The sequence below is a fragment of the Amphiura filiformis genome, chromosome 4, assembly GCF_039555335.1.
Source record: "Amphiura filiformis chromosome 4, Afil_fr2py, whole genome shotgun sequence".
NCBI lineage: Eukaryota > Metazoa > Echinodermata > Ophiuroidea > Amphilepidida > Amphiuridae > Amphiura > Amphiura filiformis.
This window is the reverse complement of record NC_092631.1, coordinates 36,961,659-36,974,783: the sequence shown is the minus strand read 5'-3', so window position 1 is coordinate 36,974,783 and position 13,125 is coordinate 36,961,659. Positions and strand designations below refer to the sequence as shown.

Sequence of the window (13,125 nt, the reverse complement as noted above, 5' to 3'; positions counted from 1 at the left end):
TTAAGTGTTGGCATGTGTCATACCATGACCGCAAGAGCTGTAAAATTCCATTTGAAAAAACATATTTTTCACATTTATGCACACTTTCCCTACCTATAGAATTGAATATATATTGACCATCATATTGTACCAATTTGTGTTACCTTCAATTCGACGATCCCTGTTGATTTGCTGTGAAAACGCTTGTATTTACTTGGAGGGTATTGCTCGGTTGTACAGTTATTTACATCATTGACATCATTTGACCTCTTGACCTGATGCGGCGAGGGCGCTTTGAATTTTTCCATTTGCAACTATCTTCCCTACCAAGAATGCTTTGCAGTCTATTACCATCATCATGATTACATGAGATTTTATGTGGTAGCTTGTGGGATACGATACATAGCCCATCATACGCTTAGTATTATGGGTAGCCTGCAATCGCATCTGACATAATTATATTGACCTCGCGAGGTCCTCGCCTCATCCCGGGCTCGTCATGTCTATTTTACTTTAGGGTGAATAAATGACGGAGTAGTGGATTAGGAATAGTAAATTAACATGAAACGCATGACCGACCGTCCGGCTGCCCGTTGGAATAAAAAATACACGCTGGATTGTCTTGGAACTCCAAATGATTTAGTTACAAACAGAGATTGCGCTAGTAAAAAATGCATTTCAGCCCCTGCCAAAGTTCATTTTCGGACTCCCCCGTAAAGTAGAATAGTCCAGATTATCGTAACCTTTGACATTGCCAATATCACACAAATGTCGTCTATTTCATGCCGTAAAGATGTATGACTAGTTTCTGAAGAATATTGGTAAGTTTAAAGGCCAGATATCAGGCTAACGAATATGATCTGCATATATAGAAAGATCCGATCGTTGTCCGAACGTCAAAATTTGATCAATGTCAATGGTACAATTCTAAGCACGTGAAAGTCGTGGGGTCATTTCTCAACACAATACCTGTCAGATGATAATTTACATAGGCACAAAAGACCGTGTTCATGTACCGTTACTCAGCCAAACATGGCAGAGTAGCTAGGTCCCGGATGGTCGGTACATGTTCCCATCTCCACAACGTTATACCTTTCCAACAAGGAAAGAGATACCAGAGGCGAATGTCTATCCTAAACCCTCAATATAATTGTTTCTTGTTTTCCTTCTCACCCAGTTGTTTGTCTCCAAGATAAGTACTTAGTGGTCCAATTAACATTATTGTTATCTTATTGACTATGCAGCTCGTAAAAATTTGGCCCTGCTTTATATTAAGGTGAGACAGGTGTAATCGGTTTTTGTGTGAAGATCATAGAAATTTAAAACTTGGTACAAAGTAATTGATATAAACAAGAAATACTCAAATGTTAAGCATATTAATTAACTAATTTGCATATTTAATTAGGGAAAATGAGCTACAGCACCATTGGTGCTCTTGTTTTCAAGCTGTTACAAGAATTTTTTTATAGTTTACTGCAAGCTCTTATTTTTCAATTTCAGATTGTAGGTGCTGCATCATCACCTGTCCAGTCACAACGGATACCATTAAAGACCAAGTGGGACTCTGAGTCAACTGATGATGACAATACCTATGATTTGTTTGATGACTACTGGTGGAGACACACCAAAAAAAAAGAGAAACAAAGGGAAAAGAAATGGGGGAAAAAAGGAAGAGAATGGGGGAAATGAGACAAAAGAGAAGAGAAAAAGAGAAGAGATAAGGAAGAAAAAGAGAAAAGAAAAAGCTAAATATCACATACCGTATTGTTTGTAATAAACGCCGGGGATTGCATATTTCCAAAAGGGGGCGTTTATTAGAAGTGAATTGTCAGTGAGAAAAACTTAAAAATTGGGTTTAAATTTCTGATGGTGCTTCTGTAGAAAGGAATTTACGCCTATACTAAAACTCCAAGATGGCGCCTCGTTAAATTACATCTGTAAGTGCATATTAAGCAAGAATATGATTTACTCAGTGAAATTCTACCATAATTAGGCAATGAACTGGATGGTTTGAGTTTGAGTCATAATAGGTTTGTCCATGCAATTTAGCGATCGTCACTGACATGACTGATCATGCTGATACATCATCTCGCACAATATTGCATGGAATTTTTTGCATTTTTGTCCATTTTTCATTGAAAAAAGGGCGAGGGAGCGTTTATTAGAGAGGGGCGTTTAATACAAACAATACGGTATTTGAGTACGCCAATGCCTATTAAAGCCGAAAAGCCAGGTCAATTAGTAAGTATAGGGTCCAAAACTTATAAGTTCCCGCTAATGCTTTTGAAAGAAATCTAAAATTGTTTAACGAAATGTAAAATTCAGCCATTTATCATTAAAAGAAAAGAATTAAACACCTGCTGTGCTTTTGAAAAAGTTTAAGTTTTCTTTAACAAACACATGAATATTCCTGGCCTACTGTATTGTTTGAGAGTTGACTCCTATGGACTCAGATGCAACTTTTAACACCATTTAAAACGGTCTTTTTTTTACATACTGAACCATTGTGACTGAACGCAATGACATGACGCTATAATTTGGTCCATATGTGTAAAATAAATACGGCTACCCATACCTTTTTACATGTTTGCATTTCACACATATTTTTCGATTTATTTAAAAAAAGTATTTAGGGGAAACTTATAAGTTGTGGACCCTATACATGTAGGCCTCTGTGAACCCACCAAAGTCAATAAGACAGACTCAATGTTGACCATTCAACATCAAAGGCATTACCTATTGTTCATTTGCGAGTCTGAACTTTGAAGTCTTATCAAGTGTCAGAATGTTGAATTTTTAAAATTGTATGTTAAAAATCATGAAAAAGGGGTCTTTGGTGTGAAAAAAAAAGTGTGTTCCCCCCTTCAGTTAATAATAAAAATTCTTGTTTTCCCCGTCTTTACAGATTTTTTTCGTGTTCCCCCCTCACCTCCTCCATTCCACACCCCCCCCACATAAATAATGACCCCTCCATAATATTTATGCACTTTGGTGCCTAGAAGTAAATATGCTAGTGTGCGATGCGTAATTCTTCTTTCCCCTGTATATTGATATATTAAGAATAACAATTAAGCATCATTAATTTGATCTTGTTTATCACAGTCTGTGTAGCTCAGTGGTTAGAGCGCTCGCCCCACAAGCGAGAGGTCTGGGGTTCAAGTCCACGCACAGGCAGGTATGTCCGGAGTTTTTACTCTGGTATATCTGCCTATGCATGTCATGTTTCCATTTGTAAATTCATGTTTAAATGTGCTAGTGTGCGATGCGTAATTCTTAGTTAATAGTTAATCATAATAAACTAGTAATTAAGGATTTAACGAGCTTTTAAATAATGCAGCAATATGTGTGTCATGCAATCCAAAGGGCTTTAAATTGTGTGTGCATGAAAAAAAAAAATCTCAAGCCTGTAATACTAGTGTCTGACCGATCAGGTCCCTATCAATTCCCTCTTTGATCGGCTGATCTCATCACCGTTCACCAATTACCAATTCCCCAATTGTAAACAACAGCTGAATGGACTGTGAGTAAATTTCACCCATATGTATAAGTATACCATGATTATGTATGCACTGAGCATAAAAACACACTCCTGTATTCATTTAAAATACTTAATTTGACCATGATTATTTTAAGGTCAATTTACCTTTCCCCCCTGATGTACTAGGCTGTCAAATTATTTGATCACCCCCATTTAATATTGTGTTTACGTTCATGCAAAATCATCATGTCAGTATGAATTTTGCACACGGCATGTAGCTCTCTCCAATCTGACACACATGCATTAACTACAATTGTACATGTTCATCTCTTGGTCGTACGTAGTATTATACACATGATACATGCGGGAAATCACGGTATGATTATAGGTCTATAGCCTACAAAGCTTGTTCTTTTGCTAAATTTTGCTTGATTTAACTAGTCTAATTTTCACAATTCGAAGAAATTTACCAATAAATGAATGCTTCAACAATTACTTTCATGATACTGGGTGATCGGTGCATTACATCAGCGGATGAAGGAAACATCGGCCGATGCTGAACAACACCGATAAGCTAATAATCAATAAAATGCATGTGATTTAATGTAAAATTGTTTTGTTTTATGTTCGAAGTTCATTATTATAAAATCAATTATTCACTATTTTAATTATTTAATTTTTAAATTAACATGAGATTGAATTCTTCCAAAAGTTGTTTTGGGATTTAGGAAGTAGCAATATACCTCTAATGGCGCACCGGGGCTCCTCTGCCTTGGGGTAAATTTCACGTACAAAAAGAGAGCTCCCTCCTCTAAAAATCATAACAAGAATTAAGGGTATGTGCACTTATTTGGTGGTGGGATTTTTTGGGAGGGCACTTTTAGTTTGTGTCTAAAATTCCAGTTAAGTCAAGGGAACCAATAGCACCATTAGGCGAACGTTTATGGTAGGTTCTCATAGATCTTTGAAAAATTGTTTTCTTTGAAATATCTTTTAGGCCTATAAAATTTAAAAGGCCTGATTTGTTTTATTTTGCAAATTTTGGCACCGTATGTTCGTAATTATTTTATGTTACACCCTGTATATTTACATTGTGGTTGTTGACTTTAAAATGGTTAACTTTGATATATTCTTCTTGATAATTGTAATGAATTCACTTCTGTATATATGTATAACTGTAATCACTATGTATGTACATTACATTGTGTCAGAAATCCAGGTTGTTACAATTATTCACTGTGTACATTGATTTTTGGAACAACCTATATGGGAATTAGAAATTTAATTGTGATACTATAGCGATTCTTTAAACTAATTTGAATACATTTTCCAAATTTAAAGCCTTAATGTACGATCTTTTTTCAGAATATACCTTTATTTTTTCAAAACCGATTTTTTTTTGGCATATTTGTAATACTTACACATGTTCCAATTTAAATCTAAGAGCAAACTGTCAAATTCGCCCTATTTGTAGTAAAACGGGATGATTTTCTGTTGGTCCGACATATTTGTAATACTTACACATGTTCCAATTTAAATCTAAGAGCAAACTGTCAAATTCGCCCTATTTGTAGTAAAACGGGATGATTTTCTGTTGGTCCGACATATTATCATAATTTTCAGATTATGATAATGTGTCGGAACGATCGCCGGATCGCGAATCGTAGTCTTCTACGAAGCCAGTTTGGTTACGCTCCCTCCACACGTGGAAGGAGCGTAACTAAACTGGCTGCGTAGAAGACTAACTCTGAGGCCGCACTCGCCGTCCTAATCCAAAAAGTGCGAGATACATGTATTGTGAGGTTTATGATGTTGTTTCTTTGCAAATTCCCAATGTTTTTAAGCGTCCCAAATGTATTGGGAACTTTCATAATGATTGCATATTATCATTTTGGAAGAAAAAAGAAAAATCTAAAAATTTAAAAAGATCGTACATTAAGGCTTTAAAGTGTGTTTGTTTAAAAATGCCACAATTAATGCCAGTTTTAGCCAAGGAAAATTTTACATTAAATTTTAACAATTTAAAATATAACTTTTTTCACATCCTGTATAACACAATGGGCAACAAATATAATGCAAACTATATATTTTATGAAAGGACTAATTCATTGTCCAATTTAATAGAAATAATGGAGCGGTAAAGAAATAGGTATTTTTCATTGGAATCACCCTGTATATTTTTTGGCATACCCTGGATACTCATTCAAACTTTACAGATTCGCAATCCTGACAATACATGCATTTTAAAAATGTATAATTTTGTATAATTTTGGTGAAAATTTTCAGAAATATAATTAGAAATACAAAAAAGGAGTTGATTTTTGACAAATTGCAAGATGTGACACAATTGGGTCCCACCTCAAAAAACATGATCTTTTGTAAAACTTACGTAACTAACAATAAATCAAGCAAGTTTTCAAAATATATGATTGGTAGAATGAACATTTGCAAAACATCAAAGTGTTATTTTTCAATAAAATGTTGATTTAGATAATGAAAATCAATTTTTTTTGCTGCTTCAACCAACAATACCTAGTCTACCCCTTAATACCCCATTTTTTGAAAATTTGTCAACCATTCTTCCCTCAAAGACCCAGTGTTCCCGATTTGAGAAAAGATGCTTATTTTACCTGTATGAACCCATGTGCCATATTTAGGTATCTAGTTTGTTTGTTTCTAAGGGCCACATGATTGAGTCTGTGGAAAAAATGCATTGTCCTGTCAGTAAGGACGGGCAGACAGACTCAAAGTTGAGTCAAGTAACAGGCATAGTGTATAAATGCTAGCCCTTCATAGCTAAAAATGACTCCCAACAATTAAATAACAATGTTGCTCATACCGAGAGATAAACTGGGGATTCAACTTTTGTCTGCAACACTCAATTCCGATGGTAGGTGATCAGAGCTAAGTGACAGCTACTAACCATGCTAATATGTGACCATCCAGCACAACTGAGCCCTGAAGTCGCCAATCATCATTTTTGAGATATTCAACCAAAATATTCTGCTTGAAATTAGCTTTAAAATGATGTATATCATGTCTATAGTACTTGACATTTAAGTAGTGAAAAATCAATAAAACAGTCAATAAATCCTTTGTTTCCTATTGTTTATTGTTAAGTTCAATGGAGCATATCTGATCAATAGTGGCACTGGAGACATCCGGGCTCAGTTGTGGTGGATGGTCACATATAGTCTCCCACAGTGAAAACATTTAATACCATCATAAAACTGTACATACGAGAATTGTACATATGACAACCAAAAGTCTTAAATAATGGTATTTTCCAAATTGACCTCAAATGACCTTTGACCTCAGGATATGACCTTGAACACCACCAAAAGATTATGTTTCCCATAGTGCAGCTATGACCCAAGTATGATATAAAATTGGATCGATTGAGCCCATATTTATTGGTCGAGCTATGAGTTTTAAAAATATTGGACTCGACGCATTTTAAAACTCATAGCGAGACCAATAAATATTGGGCGTAAAGCATCCAATTTGATCAATATTATGTGTTGGATCCAATATTTTCACACACTTGTGGATTCATCAAAACATAATATTGGTTGCAATAGGATTTAAACTGTTCATATGACTCCAAATTTTAATTTACAAACTTGTTGACCTCAAATGACCTTTGACTGCAGTATATGACCTTTAACATCACCCAAAAATGTAGCCAGAGTTTCTGACCATGACTCACCTATCCTGAAAATCTGAAGTCAATTTGCCCATCCATTCACGAAATACAGCCATTCACGTAAATTACACTGTGCCTGGTTGAATAACAATAACTTCTAAATGATGTCTGTGATAATGATGACTAACAATAAGTTTGATGACTATGACTATAATGCATAATGATGATCAACTAACAATGACTATGATAGCAATGATTTTGATGATAATGACTATGACTTTTAATGTCTACTAGCGGGACACCCACGCTTCGTGCAGGTCCCTGCTAGATGGGAGCGTTCACTAAAACAGGATGAATTTCTGAACAGGTAGATTCATTGAAAAGGTTTTATTTATCTAAATATGTCATGTCCCTTCATAAATTTTTTAAAGCTTCTTTCTTTACACAGTCTGTGTCTTTTTTCTTACAGGTTCTTTCTTTCTTTCTTCTTTCTTCTTCTTTCTTCTGTCAACCATTACATTTGCTCTAGCACTCACATGCTTACATCGATTTTGACCTAACTTGGTCACAATGATCATTGACCGTGCCCTACATGTCACATGAAACTTGTGGGGTCAAAGGTCACGAGGGGTCACAGGGGTCAAAAACGTGATTTCAACTCAAAATGCATCTTCTCCTACAAATTACGTGAGGACAGTGACGCCACTTGCACACATGCATTGTAATTATCCAGTGTCTATGTTGTGTACACAGATTTGGGGTCAAAGGTCATTAAGGGGTCACTTCCGTATAAAACGAAAAACCTTCAAAATTTTTATTAGCTAAGTAAAACATAGCACAGTAACGGTATGTTCACATATGATCTGCAGTCACCCAATGTATATGTGGTATTTTTTTTATTTGGGGTCAAAGCTCATTAAGGGTCACTTCGGTATAAAACAAAATACCTTTAAAATGCATCTTCTTCCACAGATTCTGTAGGACAGTGACGCCACTTGCACACATGCATTGTCATTACCCAGTGTCTATGGGGTGTACACAGATTTGGGGTCAAAGGTCATTAAGGGGTCACTTCCGGTATAAAATGTAAAACCTTCAAAAAATTTTATTTGCTAAGAAAAACATAGGACAGTAACCGTATGTTCACACATGAATTGTGGTTACCCAGTTTATATGTAGTATTATTTTATTTGGGGTCAAACGTCATTAAGGGTCACTTCCGGTATAAAACGAAATACCTTTAAAATGCTTCTTCTTCCACAAATTACGTAGGACAGTGACGCCACTTGCACACATGCATTGTTATAACACAGTGTCTATATGGTGTACACACATTTGGGGTCAAAGGTCAGTAAGGGGTCACTTCCGGTATAAAACGATATACCTTCAAAATGCCCCTTCTGCCACAAAAAGCATAGCAAAGTGATGCCACATGGACACGTGCATTGACATTAGCCAATGTCTATGGGGTTTTCATATATTTTGGGGTCAAAGGTGATTAAAGGGTCATAACACGGCTGTGTTCGTGGTCTTAGACCACAGCTAAGTCTAGTTCTTTTTCTTCTGCATAATTGTTCCCAATTTTTGTATTTCCTGTTTCCATGTTATTTATTTATTTATTTATTTATTTATTTATTGTACCCCATTCCCATTATTTCTTACATTTCCCCTTTTTGCTTCTTTTTTTTCTTTTATTTTGTTCCCATTTTTTAAATATTTCCTGCTTAGCTTGTGATTTCCTGTTTCCATGTTATTTATTTGATCATTCTGTTCTCGTAGTCGTTGTAATGCCTTAATCCCATCCCGTACCCTAAACCATAACCCGGCCCAGTACCCGTATTACCTCATCCATAACTTTTTTTTTGTTCTCCTTTTCTTTTCTTTTCATTTTTTCCCCATTACATGTATATTAAGTCCCACTGGTATCTGCACACAACTTAGTGATGATGGCTAACAATGACTTTGATACTATGGCTATTATGTCTATGATGATAAATAATGATTAACATGACTATGATGGCTATGTTTGCAATTGTGATAATGATGACTAACAATAACTTTGATGATGATGACTATCATCTATGATGATGACTTTTAATGTCTATGGTGATGATGGCTAATAATTATGACTTTGATACTATGGCTATTATGTCTATGATGATAATGATTAATATGACTATGATGGCTATGTTTGCAATTTCCCTCATCATTTGATACAGATGGGAAAAGCCGAAGGTGCAGTGCTAGCATTCTTAAATAATGCACAGAGTAGAGAATTTTTGAGTTTGATATCAAAGAATTCATTCAAAACTTAACACTAATCTATTATGTTAAATACAAAACGACTGTTGGAAATGCTGAATCAATAGTTGAAATATTAATTTTATGTGTTGCTTTTTAATGTAGTCAATGGGATACTCCAGTTTAAATCCATACACCCGTATGGAAGACATGGGGGTTACCTGAATGGGAGACTCAATATGAAATCTACACCCCTGTGCAGGATATTTAAGGTCATGTCTTCTATAGGTGTTTGGAGTTCAACTGGAATAGCCCAATGAAGATTGCCCCTGATCTGACCAGGCCCTATTGTCTCATCTTCATCTGCATCACATACTGTTGTATCTCAAAATGCTGCCTTGTGTGATTTTTTTTTTATTATTGTCATCTATTTGTTGAGATACAATGTAAAATTAACTTTATTAATTTAATATCACAATATTATTAAAATATCACGTCCATTCGTAAAAGAAGCATGCTGAGATATGAAATAACAATATGAAATACAAAAATGACAATAAAAATCACACAAGGCAGCCTTTTGAGATACAGTATGCGATGCAGATGACGACATGTACTATCGGTTCCACAGTTCTCATTTGTGTGTCCCCAACTGACAGTGTTTCCAAAAGGACACCCCCCCACACACACACAAAATCACCCAACAAACAAGGATGGGATACACACAATAAGAGGTTTTGCTATCCAACCATGGACACACAGTTTTGGATGTGGTTATGTTTCTATTATGCAAGTGTGAACTCACCCTACATTATGGTGTTTTACATCTAAAAACATCATCTAGGAACCATGGACGTCCACAGTTCCTGTGCATCCACTGTTGTACTCTTGTGTGTTTACTTGTTTACCACTTGTCACAAACACACCCCACTGTTTGTAAATACTTGCAAACGAGGACCTCATTCTGCATATAATTTAATCCTCTCTAACCAAGGACACACATACCTGATTTCAATCGATGCATCGTGGACATACCCCATACACACCCGAAATCTTCCTATCCAACCGCGACCCGTCCTGAACCCCCAAAAGGTAGACCATTTTAAGTGCATAATTACATTACTTGTGTTGTCCTGGTTGTAGCCAGCAACCGTGAATGTCCACAGTTACAGGTGTCCACAGTCTCACTGTGTAGGTCCACGTAATATAGGTCCACGTTTGCAGGTTATTACATACACCCCCCCCCCCCACACACACACACATGGACATTACTTACCATCAGTGATATCTCTTTGGTGTAGATACTGAGCCAGTAATCCAGACAGTAAGATTTGAAGTCGCCCACGACTCTCCGACTCAAATAACTCCCACAATTGTCTCTCAAAATGGTTGTGTATTGGTCCAGTCTGACTTGATGCTGATCTCTGTAAACAATTCAGATGAAAAACTGCACTATTCATTTATGAAATGATTTTCTAAAATAATATGTTGGGATGATTTTATTCCAGGCATTACAGTGAGAACTTCAAATGAATTAACAGAGTGTGCTTTTTTTGTGGGTGCGGTGTCATGGTTGAGTAATGCAGGCATTCATCATGCTGTATGCATCCATTTGAAATTGTCAAAGTAAATTTTGTCATCTTTTTGCAGTAATCATTACACAATTAAGCAATCAATACAGAGTCTTGCAAAATGTATGCATAGTTTTGAAATACTCAGAATAATTGCATAAAATCTATTTTACAAGATTGACACAAAGTTCATCATTGATTTATCTTGATTCTGTGTTTTCTGTTGACCCCCCTCGGAACTCGGAACACAATCTAATTGTGCTTCATAAACCACATCCACTGGAGCGTGTCTACGTAAATCTTGTAATTCTTTAATACATAAGCTTGTGATTGAAAACTGCATTTAATTCCTCATTTTGTCTGATAATAAACTTTGGAAAATAATAAATAATGAAAAGGTTACCATAATTATTTTCTGAAAGTACCGTAAAGATACGCCTAATGGCGCACACAGGCGCTCCTTTGCCTTAGGCAAATTTCACAAACAAATAGAAGGTCCCTTCCTTTGAAAATCCCAACAAGGGTCTGTGCCAGTATTTGCTGGTGGGATTTTTACGGGAGGACACATTTAGTTTGTGCCTAAAATTTCAGATATAACTTATATCAAGGAGCCCATATGCGCCATTAGGTGAATCAAGTTGGGGATGAAAGTTCCAATAATACAACATTTCATTTCTATAACAAGATGTAAGTGAAATCACTCAACGCTATTGTTTTACACTATACAAAGAATGATTAAAACTATCAGTAAGGATAATCACACAAATCTACCTGAGGGTTCTTAATGCTTCTTTGTCTCCATGTCTCAACACAGCTAGTATCTCTCTCTCCCATAACACAGCCTCTACTGCAATAACGCACTGAACAGGGAACCGAAGCAGCCAATGACGGAAGCTTCTCTTCACAGCTGACTTCAGTTTCTTTTGTTCTTTGCTGTTTGCTATTGGTTCTGGGGTGTTACGATCCAATACAGTCAATTCTTCTAGGATTTTCTCTGGTGCCTTGAGCCCTATAAAAGCAAATATGACAAATATAGAGAAGTGTCAGTTAAGGGAAGATGAGGTATTGTTGGTCGAAGCAGCCAAAAAATTGATTTTCATTATATAATTTTGAATCCGTAGCCTCTCGCACCATAGTCGAACGCGATATGACATGTAGACTATTACAAACATGCTAAAGGTGTCCATCTGTTAGTTACAATGTTTAGGTGACATTTCAACAACTTTTGTCAGTTGGGGACCGAGGTCTCAACTCTCTTACTGATGCCAAATTGTATAGAAAACGACATAAAAACCCAAATTTTCTCCCTCCACACTTGATGTGATTCCGCTAATAGACAGACAATGAATATGGGCTGTGACTCCCTTTGCACATGCCACTGTTTAATTATGATGGCCCTATCCTCCTCACAGAGCTTTTACCTACCTTCTCTTAACCTTGTTTCCAGACAAGCTTGCAGCAGCGACCCTACAGCAGTCTTCACATTCCTCTCTAACCCACTGAACCAGTTTATGGGGCTGAAGTTTGGGGTCAAAGGTGACATGAGAGTCACCTGTTCACCAAGTATGCCTTCAACTGCTACAACTTGAAGCTTATCAGCTAAAAAAAGAAAGAAGGAAAAGTACAATTTTTAATGTCACTCCAATCTTAAATATATTATCAAATTCAATGCAATCCAGCACAAAATATTCTAATTTAGATGTCATCATGTCAGTATGTAATGTCATCATCTTTCTTCATTAATTCTTATTTATTTATTAAATCTGGGGTCCGTTTTATTAAATTTTTAACCTCCGAACTCAAGTAACCATTTGCAAAGTTTTGAATTACCCAATACTAGACAAAGGGTCCCTGTAGTAAATTCCTATTACTTACGAAGGGTACCATTCGTAAGTATGGTTAGTGAAATGGAACTCACAACTCGTCGTAAACTACAAATGATTTTGAGACTTACTAAGCTTCGTAAAGTTTAGTGAAATGGACCCCTGACAACCTATCAGCAACAATAGTCCTATCTTTTGAGTAATTTGTGTTGTTTTCCTTCAAAACAGGAGCAAAACTTTCAAATAACTGCTGTAGCCAAATCAGATCAGAATTAGGATAACATTTTAGGATTAGGGTTAGGCTATAGTTTAGAATAACAATCAGGGTTTTTTCCTCCACATCGATATTGTTGCGATTTTATAAGCTGTCCCTTTACTATCAGTAAA

The 13,125-nt window shown here is 36.0% G+C and overlaps 1 protein-coding gene and 1 non-coding gene across 2 annotated transcripts in view; one reads left to right on the top strand and one right to left on the bottom strand.

Moving 5' to 3' along the window:
• The window catches only part of LOC140150179 (dynein heavy chain domain-containing protein 1-like), an 87,642-nt gene that overhangs the window by 73,095 nt on the left and 1,422 nt on the right, over positions 1–13,125 (bottom strand). The window contains exons 3-5 of the mRNA XM_072172184.1: positions 12,341–12,514; positions 11,687–11,924; positions 10,621–10,768 (exon numbers count right to left, since the gene is read on the bottom strand). Coding sequence (XP_072028285.1) covers positions 10,621–10,768; positions 11,687–11,924; positions 12,341–12,514 — 560 coding nt within the window. The remainder of the gene's footprint in view (positions 1–10,620; positions 10,769–11,686; positions 11,925–12,340; positions 12,515–13,125) is intronic.
• Trnav-cac (transfer RNA valine (anticodon CAC)) lies at positions 3,081–3,153 on the top strand. The gene has a single exon. It is a non-coding gene; the product is annotated as a tRNA-Val (tRNA).